Source organism: Manihot esculenta, chromosome 15, assembly GCF_001659605.2.
Source record: "Manihot esculenta cultivar AM560-2 chromosome 15, M.esculenta_v8, whole genome shotgun sequence".
Classification (NCBI taxonomy): domain Eukaryota; kingdom Viridiplantae; phylum Streptophyta; class Magnoliopsida; order Malpighiales; family Euphorbiaceae; genus Manihot; species Manihot esculenta.
Genome location: NC_035175.2, coordinates 3,715,796 through 3,739,478, shown reverse-complemented (window position 1 = coordinate 3,739,478; position 23,683 = coordinate 3,715,796). Strand labels below are relative to the sequence as shown.

At 37.6% G+C, this 23,683-nt stretch overlaps 1 protein-coding gene and 1 long non-coding RNA gene across 2 annotated transcripts; one reads left to right on the top strand and one right to left on the bottom strand.

Moving 5' to 3' along the window:
- Positions 1-705: 705 nt before the first annotated feature.
- LOC110602547 (7-hydroxymethyl chlorophyll a reductase, chloroplastic) lies at positions 706-6,320 on the top strand. Its single transcript, XM_021740088.2, has 19 exons — positions 706-866; positions 942-1,050; positions 1,148-1,232; positions 1,509-1,620; positions 2,213-2,297; positions 2,459-2,500; positions 2,625-2,703; positions 3,297-3,348; positions 3,448-3,510; positions 3,885-3,982; positions 4,372-4,407; positions 4,495-4,556; positions 4,839-4,866; positions 5,184-5,263; positions 5,379-5,448; positions 5,533-5,590; positions 5,744-5,808; positions 5,892-5,986; positions 6,065-6,320. The coding sequence occupies exons 1-19, from the start codon at positions 797-799 to the stop codon at positions 6,153-6,155; spliced, it is 1,380 nt and encodes a 459-aa protein (XP_021595780.1). The 5' UTR covers positions 706-796; the 3' UTR covers positions 6,156-6,320.
- On the bottom strand, positions 4,507-22,702 carry LOC110601039. Its single transcript, XR_002485762.2, has 4 exons — positions 22,418-22,702; positions 22,222-22,308; positions 20,968-21,040; positions 4,507-4,589 (listed from the first exon to the last, which is right to left on the bottom strand). It is a non-coding gene; the product is annotated as an uncharacterized LOC110601039 (long non-coding RNA).
- Between the last annotated feature and the right edge of the window lie 981 nt (positions 22,703-23,683).

Below are 23,683 nucleotides of genomic sequence, written 5' to 3'. Positions count from 1 at the left end.
TTGAATAAATAGTTATCTATTTTAATTAATTAATATATTTTGTTCAAAATATAATTAAAAATGGGTTTAAAATAAACAGAAAGACACATTGAAACTAATAGATTAAATTGATTTGATTTGCTCTTTTTTTTTTTCTAATTTTGATATGATATGAGTTGGTTTAATTAATTTAGAATTTTAATAATTAATTAATTAAAATTTAATTTATAAACTGAAGTCAATTACTTAAACTGGTCCTTTAATTAATTAATGTTTATAAGTTTTTTCACGTTCTTTTATAAGAATGAAAATAATTTTAAAATGAAGAGGACTGTTGAGACTCAAACTATAATTACTAGTTAAAGATATATGAAGTGTCGAGTCATCAAATTTATGAATTTAAGAATTTCAATTAGATTTTTATCATATTTAATAAAAATAAAATGACAGAAGAGGGAAACAAACAAATGAAATATAGCATTTATATATATATATATATTTCAAATTTGTCAATTAATATATGAATTGTGAATTGGTATTTTGTAAGTTTAGGTTTTGAAGCTTTGCCAAGATTTCTTATAAAACATCAAATTATTCATACGAGTTATATGTCAAAAAAATAAATATATGTTTTTTTTTTAAGTTAATAATTGCCAAGTTGATATTTTCCGATGAAACATCTCACAATTTCATACTTGTAACGGTGTCGTATCATTCTATTTTACGCTTTAGCGCCTTGGTAGTTGTTTTTCTTTAGCCCCCCCTGCCACAAATCCATATATGTGGTGCACAGCACTTCTCTCTCTCTCACTGCAGAATGAGTTCTGTAATCTGCAAGCTCTCTCTTCCCATTATTTCCTCTTCATCTTTTGCTTCGCCGTCTAAAGGTAACCTATAAGCACCTCTGCCTCTGTCTGTATCTATGTAGTCTCTTATTTAGCTTGAGCTGTTTGGTGTAACAGATGCCAACTCCACTTCCTCAAACAAGTCAGTGAAGCTAAGGGAGGACTGGAGGCAACGATCCAGACCCATCCCACCTGGTGGAACTTATCCTGCAAAGGACCATTGCAGGTTTAATCAGACCTGCGAAACTTATTAATCTTATTCTTGTTATTTATATGCTTCCTTACTTGATTTTATATGCTATATATTTTCTTTATTGGGACAGTCGATGTGGGTTGTGTGATACTTATTACATCGCCCATGTGAAGAATGCTTGTGCATTTCTTGGAGATGGAATGTCTAGAATTGAAGTAAGTTCTTTGTTTTCATGAGCTTTTTCTTGCTCTCTATATTTGGTAAATGCACTATCAACTTTAATGTTAAGAGTTTTGGAGATTTAGTAGAAGAGCTCTTTTATGAGAACCCCGTACCAATTTAATAGTTTCAATTTTCTTTTGTTTTAGGAATGTTCATGAAGAGATTTATAAATCCTTTCATCATGCATCACCCTGTTTATCTAATGCATTTTATCTGCCTTTTCTTTTTCTTCACCCTAAAATGTTTAATGCATAATATTCTTTATTCAGGGTTTGGAACCCGTTGTTCATGGTAGAGGGAGAAACGTAGATTCTTTTGATGAGATGTACATGGGTGTACATGAGGAGCTGTTGTACGCTCGTAAAATTCAGCCTGTAGAAGGTGTGGCTTTCTATTGAATTTTTTATCACTTGAACTTGTGCTTATTTTGGCTTACACTTGTGAATTGTAGGTTACCTTTATCTTTCCTCTATTTTTAAGTAACATTGGACTGTTGGATCTTCAAAATCTCAATAAGATGATCAAGAATATTCCATATTTAGAATAGATGTTTGTTGCATTATCCACAGGACTTCAAATCTCGATTCCTGGCTATTTTCTGTAAATATATGCTAATATTACTTTAGAAATTGGATGGATGAAAACTGTGAGAAGTCAGTATATTTTTGTAAAGCTGTGAATTGCATTATTTTAGTTATGGAAGGTCTGTAGTTCATTCTTTTTTATGATGTTTTGTCTTCTTCATATTCTCATAATCTAATAATTCTTTTGGTTTCACTAATCTTATTGTTCATACGAATACTTCATCTTATGCCATTGCATGTGTTTGCCTTTTGCTTGGACTACTTCTTAAAATTGACAACCAATAAGAATGCTTTATTTAATTTCTGAAGCAGATGATGGTAGTTGCAGTTAGAATTATTGATTCACAGTTTTAATTATATCTTGTGCACAAAACTTTTTGTGATAGCAGGAGCTCAATGGACTGGAATAGTGACTACAATTGCAATTGAGATGCTGAAATCTGGCATGGTTGAGGCTGTTATTTGTGTACAGAGGTGGGACGACAAATTTATATGAAAGAAAAGAAAAAGCATAACTGATGATTTGCCTTTAAGATGTTGTTGATTTTATGAACTTTCACTGATGATGGTAGTCTCTCTCTCTCTCTCTCTCTCTCTCTCTCTCTCTCTTGTGCATGCGGTTTCTTGTGGTACAGTGATCCAGAGGACAGATTCTCTCCAAGGCCTGTATTAGCCAGGTTCATGATCGCATGTCCTAATTTGGATCATGGCTTCCTCTCTTTTTAATTGTTCTTTCTATTTGATTGTTTACATAAGTTGCTTATTTTCCCTGAAGCTCTCTTATCCTTCCTGTTGTAATAGAACTCCAGATGAAGTTATAGCTGCTAAAGGTGTCAAGCCAACATTATCTCCTAATCTGAATACTCTTGCATTGGTTGAGGTGCTTAGCAACTATGCTTACGGAAATCATCTTACACTTATTCTATTCTCTTCATGTTTCTTTCAGCAGATCTTTTCTCCCATTAAATTTCCTGCCTAGTTCCTGGGGAGGTCTAGAGTTGTGCACTCATGGGTCTCATGTAGGAAAAGCCTATTTGTACATCCAGTCATCCACTCACCAAGTGTGCCAATCCTAGTTGGTTATTGTGTATTAGTTTATCTTTGCCTACGCAAGAACATGATATACTTCAAAGAAAGAAAAAAACCACTCAATCTTCTGCATGGGTTCAGTTTGCAATCAGCCACAATGATTTTGAATAAATTTCTCTAAATAACAAGTTATATTGAGAAACCTATATTTGTCCACATTAATTTGGAACTTTTCTCTAAGTTCTCCAGAGCTAGTACCATGGGAAAATAATCCAGAAAGACTTAAAATCTAATTTAATGATGCTTTGACTACCCAAATAACAAAATAGTAGCACATAAAATTCAATAAGTAGTTCATCTCATTAGTTTTTTCTAAAATCCTCTTCAATCCTGAATTATGTTACTTCAAAAGTTTAGTGAGGCAAATAATTTCTTATAAAACAGGCTGCTGGTGTGAAGCGTCTTCTTTTCTGTGGTGTTGGTTGCCAAGTGCAAGGTATAACTGACATTATCCACTGAATTTATCTTTTCTTGTATTCTTTTTCTATATTGTGACTTGTACCATTTTAATGCAGATTGATTTCTTAAAATGCAGCATTGAGATCTGTTGAGCACCATTTGAATTTGGAAAAGCTTTATGTATTGGGCACCAATTGTGGTAATAAGATACTTTGTATTCTGTTAGTTCTTTGGATTGTGATATCTAGTTGAACCCTTTTACCTTTGCACATAAATGAAGGCTTCAAAATACACTAGATTTAACTTAAATAGTTGCAAATATAAGAAGTGAGCTTTCTGTCTGAAGGGGTAACTGAACAGATTAAGGAAAACAAACCTCTCCTTGTAGCTGCAGTTTGTGAGTCAATGCTAATCCTTTCAAAATGTTGAATGCAGAAGTCTAAAAAGTACCGCAGTTTAAATTTCTTCTACGTGTTTAGTTATGGATGGGCATATATCTAGTTATCTGCTACTTGTTTACCAGAATTGCTGCAGAACCTAAATCACAACTAATTAACTACTCATTTTTAACAGTGGATAATGGAACTCGAGAAGGTCTTGATAAGTTTCTAAAAGCTGCAAGTGATGAACCAGAAACAGTTCTCCATTATGAATTCATGCAAGATTACAAGGTTTGTGCTGGTTGATCCTTTGCTCGGCATGCTCATTCTACATCTTATCTATATGTGACCCCTGATCTTTACACTGTAATTGTCTTTATATCCAATAAGAAAGTTCAAGCTTAAGTAAGATATATTTTCTTTGGTTGTGGATGTGAATAGCATATAAGATACCTTCCTTACTGTTCAGGAAGGTATCCTACTATCACTAGTCTTTTTTCCTTGCTGAAAGAGGAAACAATAACAGAATTCTTTTGGGGAGATGTCGGCTGGGGAAAGAGATGCTTTTTATGTTGTTCATAGCACTTATTTTAATGTGATATATCTATCTATCTACCTAACTATCTATCTATATATATGTATATTGACTATTACTTTGTTTTACTGTTGTACTCTCATAGGTCCACTTGAAGCACTTGGATGGTCGCATTGAAGAGGTAACTTTTTTCCCCTATGCGTTGAGCTTGGTCCAAATATTATAATTTTTGCTGCTTCATCTCTTCTTCCAATCTCAACTAAAGCAGGTTCCTTATTTCTGTCTCCCAGCAAATGACTTGGTAGATGTTATTGCTCCATCTTGCTATAGGTAAAATGTGATTTCTGCAGAGCTCTATTGACACTGCATAAGCCAAGTATAATACTTTTCATCAGTTGAGAATGATATGTACAACTGGATTTATCAATTTACTCTAGATGTTGCTAATATTATCTTTGAATGGAAACCCAAATTTTGATAACTTTTGCTATCGGCTATGAACTACTTAGCATGTGAAACACAATAAAAATTTTGGATTTTTTGCTGAAGGATAATAAACCTAGTTTGGCTGCTGGTATTCTAACTACCAAAAGTTCTGTTTTTGTTGTGCAGCTGTTTTGACTACACAAATGCTTTAGCGGTGAGCTTCTTTAACTTATTTCAATAAACAGATCTTGGTTCTGTACTTAGGGGTTTATATTCAATATCCTTGATCCATTTCTAACCCCTCCCTCCTTTCTCAATCAGATGTTGGCTTGCAGCATTGTACCAATTTGTAACTTGCACATGTAGAATTAGGTTAGATAATATAGTTTTGCCTTTTACTGGACGTTAGCAACCATTTGCCACAAAGATTGCCGCAAAGATTAGTTGCAAGAGTGCAGAAAGAGAACTGTTAACCCCTTTTTCTCCTGACATGACCCAATTTTTCTTAATGGTTAACATATGTATGCCCAGGATCTGGTGGTTGGCTATATGGGTGTGCCAAAGTATCCTGGACTCAGTATGACGCAACATCCACAATATGTAACAGTCAGGTAATGCGATATAAGAAATATTCTAGGAGCTTCTAGATTAGTTATCTTTATCACTTACAAATATCTTCATGCGAAAAATTGAATTTCCCCTGTTTTTCAATGGTTCAAATTGCAGAAATGAACGAGGTAGAGAAATGCTGGGTTTGGTAAAGGACCTTTTGGAGATCACTCCAACAATTAGTAGCGTAAACCCCTTCATCATATCATGCTTAAGTTTCTTTAGTTAATTTATGAAATTCTGACTGGAAAATACAAATATATTATTTCAGGGTGACCGGAGACCCTTTGTTATGGAGACTGTCAAGGCAGATGACAATGCAAAGTTGGGTATGTACAGTATTTTTGTATTATTTGGTGAAAATCTCTCACACTTTCTGACCATACAGGAGTTTAAGCTCTTTAAATAAACATTGGGCGGCCATTCGAAAGCTCACTTTTAGAAATGTTTTCTAGTGCCTAAATTTTATCATCTTTCCTCAGGGAAGGGTCCTTCTCAACCTGCACCAAAGTTTGTTGGGAATCTTATTGCATTTTTACTGAACTTGGTAAGCATTTTCTCATGCTTCATTTGGTGATAAAGAACTGTTATATTGAGTATTTTTATAGTGACTTGGCTCTTTGGATTCAGATTGGCCCAAAGGGACTGGAATTTGCCCGTTATTCGCTTGACTACCATACCATCAGGAACTACTTGTACACAAACCGCACTTGGGGAAAAGAAAGGTATGCTTAAATGAGTCATGGATATTGTGACTTCACATTGGAATTTCTCTTAATATTTGTATCTTGTAACTTATGCAGAGCTGACAGGTATACACCTTCTTATGCTAAGAAAATAGTGGAATTGTACAATCAGAATGGTCAAATAGATCAGATGCTACAAAACAAGTGACTATCAGATGCTGCCATGTATGTGACAATTTCGAGTATATGTATAAATTCTAAGTAATAACACTATATTCCACGTAGCTCAGTGTGTTAAAAATTACTGTTTCTAGTTCTCACAGATGTACAGTTGTATGTTTGGTCAATGCACCAATTTAAGAGTTTTTGACAATTGATTTGCACCATGAAATACCCAGTTCCCTTGTGCACTGATTTATATGCCTGTGAGAAGTTGGCATCAGGTGTTATGTCCAAATGACTCAATTTTAGCGTGCTGTGAAATTTGCATCACTTCTTAGGGTACAAATTTGATGCTGCGCAGTTGGACTTTTATTTTTTTATTTTTATAATTGTCTAATTATCCAGATAATTTGAAGTATGTGTTTTGGACGAAGAAACAAAGAAACTAGGTGACCTCTTGGCAGAAAAATATTTCTTTAAATTTTATGGCAGATAAGTAGGAGTGCTCTTCTTCTTTCTTCCTTCTTTTAATTTTTTTTCCTTTTCCTTTCCTTTTGTGAAGAATGCTGCTTGACGATAACTGGGCCTTGGACACTCTGACCTAAGTTGAGCGCGTGCCGGAAATGCCAAATCTTAACTTTATTAAGGCTCAATACATAAGTCTGCTTTACATACAAATCTAGGACTTATTTTAACGAACCGGACCGGGCTCGAGTCTACATATGGGAGGCTTGACTCGATTAATCTGTTGGATGGGACAACAGACCCGTAACATTCAGGATCGTGTCCACATGGCGTCGGATGGAATTAAATGGCTGCCTGACGATGGGAAAAGATGCAGTACGACCGTATGTATAGCTAAGCATGACTATGACCATGACAGGAGAGTATAAACGCAGGATGACAGTTACACGTCATTAGAAGACAAAAGGGAAAAGGAGAAGACAAAAAGGAAAAGGAATAAAGGAAGCAGGGGAGGACAAATCATATCAAACTTACCAAAATACATCTTGAGTCTATTTTTTACTGGATCTCAGAATATCAATTGGCACCGTCCGTGGGAACGAAGGAGATCTTCATCAATGGAGTTCTCATCCTCATTTCACCCACTGATATCCATATGGCCAATCACGGCAAAAACCATACTGGAAACACCCCAAACGACCTAAGTTCAGCTCAGGAAGGATCACAGTTCTCATTCTCTAGCTCAACTGCCCTATTAAACCAGCCATCAACATTGTTTAACCCATCACCGAGCTCAGCCGTAACCATGCCTTAAACTACTTTATTTGACCAAGAGCTGCAAAGTATGACTCTCTAGCTACAGAATATCGCCCAATGGCTAGGCCAGATATTGCAACAGAGAAGGCTCAACACCCTGTTGAGCATATCACCTGTAGCTGAGGGGTTCAGCGTCATTGAGCCCCAATCCACGTTAAACTATCAAGCCCTTCTGCAGAACAATAGGAGAATAGATGATGGAGATGGAGAGGCCAGTTGGAGAAACGAGCCGATAGTCAGAGCAAGAGGAAGGGTAGTGAGAGCTCATTAAGAATGATGGGACTGAGAACTACTCCGAGTCAGCAGAAAGATCGGAGAGTAAAGAGCTAGAAAGAAACTATCGCTTAGAGAAGAGGCATGGAAGGGAAGACGTAGATGTAAATCTAAAGGTAGAAAGGTTGAAAGAGCAACTCCTGATAGAGTTAGGAGCACGAGACAACAACAGTCCCCTGTTGCCAACCTCATCACCATTTGTGAGACAGGTTCAACAAGAAATCATTGTAAAAAAGTTCATGATGCCAACTATGGCAGCTTATGACGAGACGAAAAACCCTGGGAGCATGTCTTGAACTATAAGACACTCATGGAATTGTAGACCTGCTCGAATTCCTTGATGTGCAAGGTCTTTTCCACCACCTTAATAGGACTAGTCCGGGCATGGTTTAATAGTTTGGAGGCAGGGAGCATCAAGAACTTCATAGGCCTAGCCAGCATATTTATTAGTAGATTCATCGCTGGAGTCCCTGTAGAAAGGAAAAGGAGCTGCCTAGAAACTGTGCGTTAGAGAAGGAATGAATCCCTGAGAGTATATGTGGCCAAATTCAACTCTGAGGCTTTGCAGATACCCAAGCTAGACGAGGGAAGGGCTGTAGAAGCTATGTAGAAAGGCACAACCTCCCCAGAGTTCTTTGGATCATTATGCAGAAAGCCTTCTACCACCCTGTCGGAATTGATGAAGAGGACAGAGAAGTACATAAAGCAGGATGACGCCTTGACGACAAGCCGATTTGCTAGGGATGATAGAGAAAGAGGCAAGGTTGGAGAGGACAAGAGATAAGATAGGCTGGAGAGGAGGCAGGATCAGGGGCCAGAGGCATTGAACAAACATCGGTGGAAGGGAAAAGAGCAAAGACCTTATCAACCCCGACTCTCCGTCGAGATCACTCCCCTGAATGTGTCCTGGCTGCGGAGGCCAGCGTGGACTCAACGGTCACCTTGGCGGCATTCAATAACTCGTTGTCTGGGGCAGATGACAAGTGCTCCACTGCCTTTTTTCCTTTTATCAATAGGGGGAGAAGGGGCTGTCCCGACAGGTTCCAAGGTCCGGTTGCACTTAGCAACCCTGCCCTCGGTCGCAGGTTCTGAAGTCTGGGCACCCTTGGTAACCCCGCCTCCGATCACGATAGCTCCCACAGCTTAGATAGGTGGAACGTCTAAAGGAGCAATCTCAGTGTCCTCTTTCGAGTTGCTCTCAACCGACTCGTTGAGCGTGATGGCCTCCTTACGAGGAGTAGGAGTCGTCTTGGCAAGAGCCGACGCTTTAGCGGGGACCGACGTCCTAGATGCTGCGGAGCGAGAGCCTCTTGTTACAGGCACCAAAGCCACGAAAGATGCAGAGGCAAGGGCAGAGCAGCGAGCTAAGGATGCAAGGTTGGCGGCTTGAAAAACTTTCCGGGTCACATCGACTACGGTCTTGTTGGCCTTAAAAGTAGTCAGAGCCGCCTTCATGCTCTCCGGAGACAGGGTGAAATTCTTGGGAAGCTTGATGGTACCCATTGATGGAGCGGATGCTGAAAAGAAAATACCAAATCAGTTAGAGCTTGAAACAATGAAAGATGTTATAAGTTATAGAAAGTAAATATGTTAATATAGGAAGTAAATATTGATAGATGGATCGGATGCTTAATCTTAGTGATTGTATAATTATAGGCTTGATTTTCCTTTCTGTTTAGTTACCGTCTCTCATGTATAAATAGGTTGTAATCTCTATTGTGATATACAACAATAAATATTATCTTTCTACATGGTATCAGAGCCAAGTCGCGGGTTCGATCCATGGGGGTGAAGGGATTTAACATACTTCAAATGCCCCCAGGCGAATGGCCGTCGCTTGGTTACTCCATTCCTTGGGAATGAATGGAGTGTCCTAAGATTAAAGTAGCGCCTCGACTAATGATGCTGAAATCCAAACCCAATTCAATACTTCCATCCGTATATTGCAAAGTGATAATGCTAAAGAGTATCTCTCTGGGGAATTTCAATCTTATTTGTTACAAAAAGGGATTCTTCATCAGTCCTCTTGTGTTGCCACTCCTTCACAAAATGGAGTTGCTGAAAGAAAAAATCGACATCTTCTTGAAGTAGCCAGAGCCCTCTTATTCCAAATGAAGGTACCTAAATGTTTTTGGGTTGATGCTGTATCCACTGCTTGTTTTTTGATCAATCGCATGCCTTCCTCCGTCCTTCATGGTGATATCCCTTATAACATTTTATTTCCCACTAAATCTTTGTTTCCTATTGAGCCACGTCTCTTTGGTTGTACTTGTTTTGTTCGTGATGTTCGTCCACAGGTTACTAAATTGGATCCCAAATCACTCAAATGTGTCTTCCTTGGCTACTCTCGACGTCAGAAAGGGTATTGTTGTTTTTCCCCTGATCTGAATCGGTATCTTGTGTCTGCGGATGTAACATTCTTTGAGTCCACTCCGTTTTTTCCGCCATCATCTGTTTATAACACCCAGGAGGAGGAAGATGACCTCTTGTTATACACTGTTCGCTCTTCGTCTCCTCAGACTACTCCTACACCTTTCGCTCATGTGCCAGGTCGCCCTCCCATCTTTCATGTGTATTCTAGACGCTTAGAGGACTCTGACTTCGTTCTGCTACCCGCTTCTTCGTCGACCGATCCTGCTCCTACTGATCCTTCATTGTCTGATTTGGATTTGCCCATTGCTCTTCGCAAAGGTAAACGTACTTGCATCTTGTGTCTCTTATGATCAATTATCCTCCTCTTCTTGTTGTTTTGTCACTGCTTTAGATTCTATTTCAATTTCCAAAACTGTTATTGAGGCTTTGTCCCATCCTGGTTGGCGTGCTGCAATGGAAGAGGAAATGATGGCCCTTGACACTAATGGTACTTGGGAGTTGATGTCCTTGCCCCCAGGAAAGCGGGCTATTGGGTGCAAATGGGTGTTTGCAGTGAAAGTAAATCCTGATGGATCTATTGCTCGCCTCAAGGCCCGTTTAGTGGCCAAAGATTATGCACAAACTTATGGAGTTGACTATTCTGATACATTCTCCCCAGTTGCCAAGCTCGCATCTGTCCGATTGTTTATTTCCTTGGCGGCTACTCATGATTGGCCTTTGCATCAACTGGATATTAAAAATGCTTTTGTTCATGGTGATTTTCAGGAGGAGGTTTATATTGAGCAACCACCTGGTTTTGTTGCTCAGGGGGAGTCAGGTAAGGTTTGTAGACTTCGAAAATCGCTTTATGGCTTGAAACAGAGTCCTCGGGCATGGTTTGGCAGGTTTAGTGAGGTGGTCCAACAGTTTAGAATGAAGATGAATAAGTGTGATCACTCAGTGTTTTATAGAAATTCTGATAGTGGAGTAATTCTGCTTGTAGTATATGTGGATGATATCGTTATCACAGGAAGTGACATTGCTGGCATCACATCCCTAAAAGAATTTCTTAAAACACAGTTTCATACAAAGGATTTGGGTTCCTTGAAATATTTCTTGGGAATCGAAGTTATGCGGTGTAAGAAAGACATCTTCTTGTCTCAAAGAAAATATGTTCTTGATTTGTTGGCAGAAACAGGAAAATTGGGTGCTAAGCCTTGTAGTGCCCTAATGACCCCTAACCTTCAACTTACCACAGAAGACAGTGAGCCATTTGCAGATCCTGGAAGGTATAGAATATTAGTTGGCAAGCTGAATTATTTGACGGTGACTCGTCCTGATATTGCATATTTAGTGAGTGTGGTAAGTCAGTTTATGTCTTCTCCTACTGTTGCCCAGTGGGATGCTCTGGGACAGATTCTTTGTTACCTTAAAGGGGCCCCAGGGCGAGGCCTATTCTATGGTAACCATGGGCACTCAAATATTGAATGTTTTTGTGATGCTGATTGGGCAGGCTCGAAAGTTGATAGGAGGTCAATTACTGGGTATTGTGTTTTTGTAGGAGGTAACTTGGTCTCATGGAAAAGTAAGAAGCAAAATGTGGTCTCCCGTTCTAGTGCTGAATCTGAATATCGAGCTATGGCACAAGCCGTTTGTGAAATCTTGTGGGTACGTCAACTGTTGGAAGAAGTTGGGTTCACAAATTCGGTGCCTGCTAAGTTGTGGTGTGATAATCAAGCAGCTATCCACATTGCCTCCAATCCAGTATTTCACGAGAGGACTAAACACATCGAGATTGATTGTCATTTTGTTCGTGAAAAGGTCCAACAAAAGATAATATCAACAGGATATATTCGAACTGGAGAACAATTAGGAGATATTTTCACTAAAGCTCTAAATGGGACTCGAGTTGATTATATATGTAACAAGTTGGGCATGATTAACATTTATGATCCAACTTGAGGGGGAGTGTTATAAGTTATAGAAAGTAAATATGTTAATATAGGAAGTAAATATTGATAGATGGATCAGTTGCTTAATTTTATTGATTGTATAATTATAGGCTTGATTTTCCTTCCTGTTTAGTTACTGTCTCTCATGTATAAATAGGTTGTAATCTCTATTGTGATATACAACAATAAATATTATCTTTCTACAAAAGACAAATATAAAAAGACAGAAAACCAAAAAAGAATACTAGCTTTCGGCAGTCTCGCAGATTAGACATAAACATGTATTTTTCGACGTCATATTTCTTCTTTACAGAGGTTAGTCAGAGAAAACAAATTTGGTCCACTATGCTTAGCCTAGGGCCCTGAGGGACTTCTCCTCAAGAGAGGTTGATATCCCAGTTGATCCCTGAGCTCTCTTTTAGCTTGACAATAACAAAATTTTCTGTCCAGCCTTATACCCAGTAAAAATAGATAGCCCAATCCGGGGACCAAAGTAATAGAACTCATGAATAGATCTAATGAGATGGAAGAAGGTGCAGAACAACTCAATAGAAGGGGCAAAACCCCAACATAGACAAACGGATTCGAAACAACACATGAACAAGATAGAATTGGGGGACAACATCCGAGGAGTCACCATAAAGTAATGAAAGACCTCAATAAAGAAGGGGTAAAAGGGTAGATCAGCCCGAAATCGCACTGTTTGATGAAAAAGATCAAGTTGCGCATTTACTGGGCGTCCATCAGGCTCGTCGGTTGTGGGTAAGGGAGAACAATCCCTCATTAGGTAAAGGAGTTCTAATTTTATAGATGGTAGTATTAGAATAGTCACTGGGAAAGTAGTGAGAAAAGGAGGAAGGGGTGATGGAGGACGCCAAACCCACTACATCAGAATCCTAGCAGAAGCCATGAGAAGAGCAAGACGTATCTCGGATTGGAAAGGTAGGAACTACAGAGAAGAGAAAGGGTAAGATGGCAGAAGCAGCGAAAGAGGCAGAGCAGCAAGTAAAATCAAGAGCGTAAGTTTGAAATGAGTAAAGGTGAAAAGGAGACGTTTTGACAAGAACTATCTTAGAGCCGCGTAGTAATAATTAAAGTTTCGGGATTTACTCCCTCGTCTCGTTAATCATGAAATAATTAATGAGCAGGTAAATGAGCAGGTAAATGAGCACTTGATGATAACTGGACCCTGGACACTCCGGCCCAAGTTGAGTCTGTGCTAGACAGGTCAGGCTGTAACCCTATTAAGGCCCAATACATAGGTATGCTTCGCATATAAGTCCAGGACTTTGACGAACCGGACCAGGCTCGAGCCTACATATAGGAGGCTTGTGTAACAGCCCGGCCCGTACGCACGGCACTGTTACCACTCACGGCCCAGGGCTATCCCTCGCCTGGCCTCTTGCCACCTCGGGCTTTCCACTGGCGTCGTGAGCAGCTCTTAACATCCCTTCACCCTCACGGGTTCCAGGCAGGATTTGTCCCCTTGGGTTCTCGTCAAACGCATCCTTCCCCAAGTGGATTTGGCCCAAATTTCCCTTAGGAAATTAGGTCGCCTCCCCCACTGCTCGAACCCTTGACCTCCCACTTTAAGGGAATAGTCTGGTGAGAGTGAGTACCAATTGTTCCATTGGAACAACTGGTACTCACTCTCACCAGACTATTCCCTTAAAGTGGGAGGTCAAGGGTTCGAGCAGTGGGGGAGGCGACCTAATTCCCAGAGGAAGGAATTGGGCCAAATCCACTCGGGCTAGGGCGGGCCGTAATGGCTCCCCCGAGGGACAAATCCTGCCTGGAACCCGTGAGGGTGAAGGGATGTTAAGAGCTGCTCACGACGCCAGTGGAAAGCCCGAGGTGGCAAGAGGCCAGGCGAGGGATAGCCCTGGGCCGTGAGTGGTAACAGGGCCGGTCGTACGGGGCCGGGCTGTTACAGCTTGACTCGATTAACCTGCTGGATGGGACAACAAACCCCGTAACATTTGGAATCATGTTCACATAGCGCTGGATGAAATTAAATAGCCACCTGATGATGGGAAAGGACGCATTACGTCTGTATGTACAGTCAAGCGTGACTACGACAGGAGGGTAGAAACGCAGGGCAGCGGTTACACGTTATTAGAGGACAAAAGGAAAAATGAATAAAGGAAGTAGGGGAGGGCAAATCAGACCAACCTTACCAAAATACACATTGAGCCTACCCTTTACTGGATCTCAGAACATCACTGCTTAATCCATTATATTAGTGTTAAAACAACCACGTTTCAGTTAATTGTTTAATCTCTCGGTAATCTATTTAGTCCTTTTATTTTGGAGATATGAAGGTCTCATTTTAATGGAATCACATTAACAAAAGAGGAAGAAAATATCATGTATTGTTATTGAAGAAGACCAGATGCAGCATTCAATTTACAGGATGATATATATAATTCGCTTGATGTTTCTCATAGGTACTGCACATATTTTTTTTCTCCATCCAAAACCAAGGGATAGTTTCCTTACACATATCTATTCAATTAATATATTGTAGCTTCATATTTTTACATCACATATACGTCCTTACATATTATGGGTTCGTAGCTGCTGCCCCTATCCTGTTTCTCAATTTGTTGCCATAAACTTGGATAGACAACGTTGGTTTTTAGCACTTTGTCTATTAAACCTACACCTTTGCTATGCCATTATAGGATTTTCCTGCAAAACCTTTGGTACAAATTAATGATGTCCTATTGATGGCAGGGCCAATGCATTTGGATGGGATGAGTCACTACGTAACCATTACCTGCTATGGGTAGGGAAGATAAAACTTCAGACTTCTCATTAGATATTTGGTGCTTTTAGCCAGTGTATGTCTGATCTTGATGACATGCTTACTGAGAGTTAAATGTACTGTGGAAATTGGCTTAGTTCGTCGTGATAAGTGCTAACCAAAGCTGCATGTTGGCTTATGAAAATGTCATATTTTCCTGTGATTAAGTTTCCTTCACAGTGATCTGGCCGGCATCTAGGTACATGTGATGTAAAGATTTTATTGTAAGAAGAATAAGGTACCATTCCCCCCCCCCCCAACAGAATTCAACTGTCTTGATCAATTATGAGCAGCGGCCTTTCCTCTGTCATTGGCTTATGCTGCCTAAAACCGGGGATGATCTATGAGAACTATTGACAACTATTTGAACCATAGAGAGTTTCCCCCAACTAGCTTGACGTGCATGGTCACTGATTAAAGAAATCGAAATTTTGTTTATTATGGTTAGTAAGCTAAACCAACTGAACTCCAGCTGTTTATTAGTTTCTTCGGCTGTCAGTTTCTGGACCAAATTATGTATACATATGTAACAAAATAGTTATATAAGAAATAATTGGGCAATTTCAGTATATTTCTCCATTAAAATAAGTGTATATATACATATTACAAGGCATTATTAAGACAATTCCTAAGAATCCTTTATCAATTAATTAGCCTATAATTATGTAATCTCCTATAATTATATACAGATTATGTTCAAATTCTAACACTCTCTCTCAAGTTGGATCTAGATATTTATCATGCCCAACTTGTTAGAAAGATATTCTATTCGAGACCCATTTAAAGGTTTGGTAAGTAGATCACCCAGTTGCTTTCCTGTTTTCATATAATTGGTGGAGATTAAATTTTTTTGAATTTTCTCAAGGATGAAATGACAATCAACTTCAATATGTTTAGTCCGTTCGTGGTACATTGGATTGGAAGCAATGTGAAGAGCAGCCTGATTATCACACCAAAGTTTCGCGGGTGACGCAACATCCATACCAACTTCCTTCAGCAGATGATTTATCCACAGAATCTCACAAGTGGATTGAGCCATGGCCCTGTATTCTAACTTGACACTGGATCTGGATACCATATGTTGCTTCTTCCTTTTCCACAACACTAGGTTTCCTCCAATAAATACACAGTAGCCTGTAGTCGACCTTCTATCACTTTTGAATCCTACCCAGTCAATATCAAAAAAATACTCAAGTGCAGTATGCTCATGATCACTGTAGAGTATACCGAGTTCAGGAGTCCCTTTTAGATAACATAGAATTTGTTCTAGAGCAGCTTAATGTTTCAACGTAGGTGCAGACATGAACCGACTTACAACGCTTACTGCCAAAGTGATATCTGGCTGAGTCATCACCATAAGGTAGTTCAGCTTTCCAACTAACCTCCTATATTTCTCTGGATCATCATAAGGGTCTCCGTCATCCTTTGTAAGACATATATTAGGAATCATTAGTGTGCTACATAGTTTAGCTCCCATCTTCCCAGTTTCTGCAGGTAAGTCAATGACATACTTTCTTTGAGACAAGAAAATTCCCTTTTTACTCCTCAAGGGTTCGACTCCTAAGAAATACTTAAGCTGACCCAAGTCTTTGGTATGAAAACTCGCATGCAAGTAGTTTTTGAAAGAAGAGATCCTTGTACTATTCCTTGTAATGACAATATCATCAACATATACAATAAAGAGAATAATACTAGTATCTGAATTTCTATAGAAGACTGAACGGTCACACTTGCTTTTTTTCAACCCAAATTTTTGAACAACTTCACTGAACTTGCCAAACATTGCACGAGAACTCTGCTTCAAACTATACAAAGATTTGTTCAAATGGCAGACTTTCCCATACCCCCTGAGCAACAAATCCTGGTGGTTGCTCTACATACACCTTCTCTTGGAGGTCACCATGTAAAAATATATTCTTGATATCTAACTGGTGTAAAGGCCAATGCTAAGAAGCAGCTAGGGAGATGAATAAGCGAGCTGAGGTCATTTTTGCCACAGGAGAAAAAGTGTCAGAATAGTCAATGTCATAGATTTGAACATAACTTTTGGCGACAAGACGGGTCTTAAGTCTCGCTATAGAACCATCTGGATTGACTTTGATAGCAAAAATTCATTTACAACCCGCAACCTTATTGCTAGAGGGTAAATCAACTAGTTCTCAAGTATAATTTTCATGTAGAGCCTTAATCTCCTCAAACATTGCATCACGCCATCCAGAATGAGTCAGAGCCTCTTTAACTGTCTTAGGTAAAGAAATGAAATCTAGAGAGACAATTAAGGAGATAGAAGAAGGAGACAGGTGATCATAAGATAGAAAGTTAGCAATAGAATAGGTAGATTTACACTGTCGTTTAATTTTACAAAGACTAATGAGGAGGTCAAGGTCACTCGGTGGTGGATCTGATGGCGAAGAAGATTCTGGTGTAGGGCATGTATCATCTGGTATTGGTTTCCGAGAGTAAACTTGAACAACTGACGGTGTAATAGGAGGCTGAGTACTAAGAGAAATATTACCATCAGATTGTATAGCATAAGACATACTCGAAGAGGTTCCACCATAAGATATGATTCTATAAATGAGCTACTCATCATCCTCCTCTTGATCAGGAGAGGTTTGTGCAACAGGATAAAAAGAAATTTGCTTGGAAAAGGCTACATCTGTTGAGACCAAATATTTATTGAGGTTTGGAGAGTAACACCGATACCCCTCTTGAAGGCGAAAATATCCCAAAAAAATATACTTCAAAGCTTTAGGATCAAGTTTAGTCACATGAGTTCTGACATCCCGAACATAGCAAGTATTGCCAAACAGTCGTGGTTCGAAAGAAAATAATAGCTTCTTAGGAAAGAGGACATTATAAGGAGTATTACATTTAGTATTGTGGAGGGCATGCGATCAATGAAAAAGCATGCAGTAGAGACAGTATCAGCCCAAAATTGTTTAGGAACTTGCATTTGAAACAATAAAGTTCGAGTGATCTCAAGGAGATGTCGGTTCTTCCTTTCAACTATCCCATTTTGAGCGGGTGTATCAATACATGACGATTGGTGAAAAATATTATGTTGAGTCATATAAGCCTGGAATGATTCTGACATATTCTTTAGCATTGTCGCTCCGCAAAATTTGTACAGAAACATTAAATTGAGTTTTGATTTCAGTACAGAAGGCAGAAAGATGATAAAACACTTTCGAACGATGCTTCATAAAATAAATCCAAGTCATTCTAGAGTAATCATCCACAAAAGTGATAAAATATTTGAATCCAGTCTTAAATTCAACCGGACATGGGCCCTAAACATCTGAATGAACTAATTCAAAAGCAGACTCATCTCGTTTATTGACTTTAGGACTTAAAGAGGTTCGATGATGGTTTGCAAAATAACATGACTCACATTCCAGTAAAGATACCTTATGAAATTGAGGGCATAGCTTCTTATAAACCGGTAAAGAAGAGTGTCTTAACCGACAATGTGCTTCACACGAAGACGCGACACTAGAGCAGGCAACAGACCGAGACACCCATGCATCGAAAATGTAGAGACCCCTAGATACATGTTCTTTACCAATAATGTAACGCCCCCTACCCGGTTAATTAATTAATCGAGTCGGAGACATTACATTTGTAACAATTCTCTTATTTTTCCTTTAATTTATATCATGTAAATCATGGCTGTTTTTTTTTTTTTTTTTTTTTTTTTTTTACAAAAATCCGGCAGAGTTTCCCCTTAAATATGGACTTAATTCCACCTGTGAAAAGTAATATCACACTTCTATCAATTTCAACCTTAACCCCCAAACTTCTTTCAACATCAAAACAGTTTCAATTTCGATCAAACGCTTCATAACATTTCATTAATCTCAACACAGAAACTTATACTAATCATCCACATTTACACTAAAATTGAAATAAATAATAAAAAGAATATGAATAAAGAAAAGAAAAAGAAAAGAAAAAGAAAAGAAAAGAAAAGAAAAGAATTAAATTTTAATGTAAAGCCAAGTGGCACAATTAAATAAAAAAAAAAGAAAAGAAAAGAATAAAGGAGAAAAGACTAGAAGAGGAAGGGAATTCATCTTTCCCATTCATTTTCTTCTCCTTCCCGTGAATATGCCTAAACCCCTCTTCCTCCATCTTTTTTTTCTCTACACCAAAATTGCTTCAAAATTTCACCTCCAATTAATTCCCCATCTTCTCCCAACACCTTTCCAAAGAAGAATTTGAAGAAAAGAAGGGAAATCAAAGAGAAATTTCAAGGGTGAGAGGGGAGTGAATAGTAATCAAGGGTTTGGAAATTTGAAAGGTATGTTAGGGGTTTTTGTTGTAGGGTTATTTCTTATCATTTTATGTGAATACTTATGAGAAACTATCCCACTCATGATTTAGAGTTAGCAGCCATAGTCTTTGCATTAAAGATCTGGAGGCATTACTTATATGGTGAAAAGTGTTACATTTATACGGATCATAAAAGCCTAAAGTACTTGCCAACTCAAAAAGAGTTAAATTTGAGGCAAAGGAGATGGATGGAGCTGTTAAAAGACTACGATTGTATTATTGACTACCACCCTGGCAAAGCAAATGTGGTGGCAGATGCTCTTAGCAGAAAACATTTGCTTGCACTCAAAGCTATGAATGCTCACTTGACATTGGCTAGAGATGGAGCTGTTATTGCAGAACTGAAAGTTAGGCCCAATTTGCTTCAACAAGTCCAGGAAGCTCAGAAGGAAGATAAAGATATTGCAGTAAAGGTAAGTCAAATACAGGAAGGGAAGGATAATGGGTTTGAGATTAAAGCCGATGGTTGCTTATATTACCAAAACAGAATATGTGTGCCAGACATAACTGAGTTGAGGAAGAGTATACTGGAAGAGGCTCATAGTAGTCCATATGCAATGCATCCTGGTAGTACCAAAATGTATCAAGATCTGAAGAAGAACTATTGGTGGCCAGGAATAAAAAGAGACATAGCAGAGTTTGTTTCGAAATGTTTAACTTGTCAGCAGGTAAAAGCAGAGCACCAAGTACCTTCTGGTTTGCTTCAACCAATCTCTATACCAGAATGGAAATGGGATCGAGTTACTATGGATTTTGTCACTGGTCTGCCACTCACACCAAGAAAGAAAGATGCTGTATGGGTGATTGTTGATAGATTGACGAAGTCTGCACATTTTCTACCTGTCAGAACAGATTATTCCCTTGAAAAATTAGCAGAATTGTACATAAATGAGATAGTACGACTGCACGGCGTACCTATCTCTATCATATCTGACAGAGACCCGAGGTTTACATCAAGATTTTGGGAAAAATTGCATGAAGCTTTGGGTACCAGATTGAACTTCAGTACAGCTTTTCATCCCCAAACAGATGGACAGTCAGAGAGGGTAATTCAGATCTTAGAAGACATGTTAAGGAGCTGTGTTATTGAATTTGAAGGAAGCTGGGAAAAGTATCTTTCGTTAATGGAGTTCGCTTATAACAATAGCTACCAGTCCAGTATTAAAATGGCACCTTATGAAGCATTGTATGGGAGGAAATGCAGGACTCCTCTATGCTGGACAGAGCTAAGTGAAGGTAAACTTGTGGGTCTTGACTTGATAAGGCAAACAGAAGAAAAGGTTAAGATCATCAAGGAGAGATTAAAGGCAGCATCAGACAGACAAAAGTCATATGCAGATAAGAAAAGAAAGGATATAGAGTTTTCAGTGGGCGATAAAGTCTTCCTTAAAGTATCACCTTGGAAAAAAGTGTTGAGATTTGGCAAAAAGGGCAAACTGAGTCCTAGGTTTATCGGTCCTTATGAAATTTTGGAACGGGTAGGACCGGTAGCCTACAAGCTAGCCTTACCACCAGAACTTGACAAGATACACAATGTCTTTCATGTTTCTATGCTTAGAAGATACAGGTCAGATCCCTCTCATATCCTCCCAGCTGAATCTGTGGATGTGCAGCCAAACTTGTCATATGAAGAACAACCAGTGAAAATTCTAGCAAGAGAAATAAAAGAGTTGAGAAACAAAAAAATTCCTCTTGTTAAAGTCCTGTGGAGAAACCACAAAGTAGAAGAAGCAATATGGGAGAGTGAAGATGTCATGAAAGCACAATATCCTCATCTCTTTAATACAGGTAAAATTTCGAGGACGAAATTTTTATAAGAGGGGTAGAATTGTAACATCCTAAAAATTTACAAAATATACCCCAATATAGATGATGATGTAACTCTGGCTGGGTTGATGCAGATCTTGATCTACTATTCCTTGGGTCTACAACCTGCGCGAGGAAAAACAAATTCCTACGCGCTAAGCAATTTGCTTAGTGGTGCTCAACTTTATTTATAAATAAAACATTTAAATCAAAATTCATGTAATAACAGTAATTCAACAAACAAACAACAAATAACTATATAACAAATAATTTAAAATAAGCTAAATCATATTATTATTTTACATATATACATATTTTCATTTCACAATCTTTTCTTTTTCTTTTCATCATGTAAAAGATTTTATTTCCTCTTAATACTTTTATTTATTTATTATTTTTCTGTTGGCCCCTATAAATTTAAATGGGACTGTTAAGTCAGATAAGGAAACTGTAACTGTAGGGCACAAAGTGCCAAATAACTGTATGGCTCAAAAGCCGATTCTATAACTGTAGGATAGGATACCTCATTGTATCCCAAGAATTAGTGTAACTGTAGTGCAGTACTGCAAGATCTATGTATGGCATGCCACACCCTTAAACTAACCCACAATTCCCACCAAACTTACTAGGGCCAGACTTTAAATAATTTATACATTTAAACAGGGGGACAACAACTTTTAATACAGTGTAACTGTCAATTATTCAAACTATAATACTTTATCATTTTACAACTGTGCTTTTAAACATTGTCGTATCATATAAATCTATTAATTTAATTCAACTACATAAATTATAAATTCATACTTTAATCATAAATTAATTAATTATTATTCTGTTTTTTATTATTATTATTATTATTTTTTTAATATAATATATATATTTTTCTATTTATCACAATTTCAATTTCTTTTTTTTTATATTATTCTTATTGTTTTTAAACATAATACTTACCCTATAACTCACTTTTCTTCTTCCTTTAATTTCTATTTTTTTTTTTCATCTAATCTAATATCTCCCTTTTTTTTTTTCTAGTCTACCAATCTTTTTCATTATCACTATATCTAACTAAATTATATTTCTATCCAAGAATATAAGTCATTTCATTTATTCCATAACCTAATTTTTTGATTAAATTACATATTACTTTTAAAAGTTTACTATCTAATAAATCTATTATTTCTCAAACTTTAATTATACAACTATAATTAAACTATTATTCACTTGGTCTTTCTATTAGGGTAGTAAAATTTCAAATAGAACATAAATAACAATTTCTTGAATTTATTGAAATAGAGTTGAGCACAAACCTTAGAATTTCCAAAATATTCTACAAGTTTTAATTCTCTACTCTTCCTTTTCTTTCCCTTTGGAACTTCCACTTTTCCTTTCTACTTCTTCCTCATGAAAAAAAATAAACCAATAAATCAAATTAATACAATATTTCTCATAAGTATTCACATAAAATGATAAGAAATAACCCTACAACAAAAACCCCTAACATACCTTTCAAATTTCCAAACCCTTGATTACTATTCACTCCCCTCTCACCCTTGAAATTTCTCTTTGATTTTCCTTCTTTTCTTCAAATTCTTCTTTGGAAAGGTGTTGGGAGAAGATGGGGAATTAATTGGAGATGAAATTTTGAAGCAATTTTGGTGTAGAGAAAAAAAAGATGGAGGAAGAGGGGTTTAGGCATATTCACGGGAAGGAGAAGAAAATGAATGGGAAAGATGAATTCCCTTCCTCTTCTAGTCTTTTCTCCTTTATTCTTTTCTTTTCTTTTTTTTTTTATTTAATTGTGCCACTTGGCTTTACATTAAAATTTAATTCTTTTCTTTTCTTTTCTTTTCTTTTTCTTTTCTTTTTCTTTTCTTTATTCATATTCTTTTTATTATTTATTTCTTTATTTTTATTTTATTATCCTTATTACTCTTTATATTATATATATATATATATATATATATGTATATATATATATATATAGTTAGGATGTTACAAATAATTTGCTTCGTCACAAGATCCTGAATGAGACAATGATCAAGAAAAAAGGAAACACAATAATTTAAAATGAGTTGGTTGTTAATGTTAAAAAGTGCATTTATATGACGGAGCGCGTTCTGTTCCTGGGGTTCATTGTTAGTGCAGAAGGGATACATGTTGATGAGAAAAAGGTAAAAGCAATACGGAATTGGCCCATCCCCAAAACTATTTCTGAAGTTCGCAGCTTTCATTTGGTAAGTTTACTCACAGAGATTAAATTAAAGACAATATTAGGTAAACTTAGCACATATTATAGGTTAATTGAAAGAGTAGGTTTAACAGTTCTAGAACCCTAAATATTATAGGTTGACCCATCAGCTATAATAATATGAGAATTACCTGTCATGTGATCCGTGGCACCATAATCAATTACCCATTTATATGAAGAGGAAACAAGACACGTTTTACCTGTCTCAGCCACTACTGAAGACATTGGAATAATTTTAATAATATGGTTCTTATTGTCAGAAACCATTTCAACCAAAACCCTATACTCCTATACCTTCAAATGAATTAAAGGAAGATAACAAAATCTAACCCAGTGAACAATAGTTGTCGTGAACAGTACTTGGCGTGAACAGTATCAAAAAAGCCTCCACCCAACACTCAAACGGCAAACAAACCACAGATCTGACAAGAGAGCTGCAAGGCGAATTTAGCGTCCTCCCTAGGTGGACGGTGAAAGACAAATATTACCCTAGACAGGTAATCCAAAAAAACAGAAGTTTT

Bases quoted from the DNA above. Each gene is read 5' to 3' on its own strand.
- LOC110602547 (XM_021740088.2), top strand. From the start codon at position 797: ATGAGTTCTGTAATCTGCAAGCTCTCTCTTCCCATTATTTCCTCTTCA. The intron at 4,867-5,183 runs GTGAGCTTCTTT...ATGTATGCCCAG, and splicing joins ACTACACAAATGCTTTAGCG to GATCTGGTGGTTGGCTATAT. The intron at 5,591-5,743 runs GTATGTACAGTA...ATCTTTCCTCAG, and splicing joins AGATGACAATGCAAAGTTGG to GGAAGGGTCCTTCTCAACCT.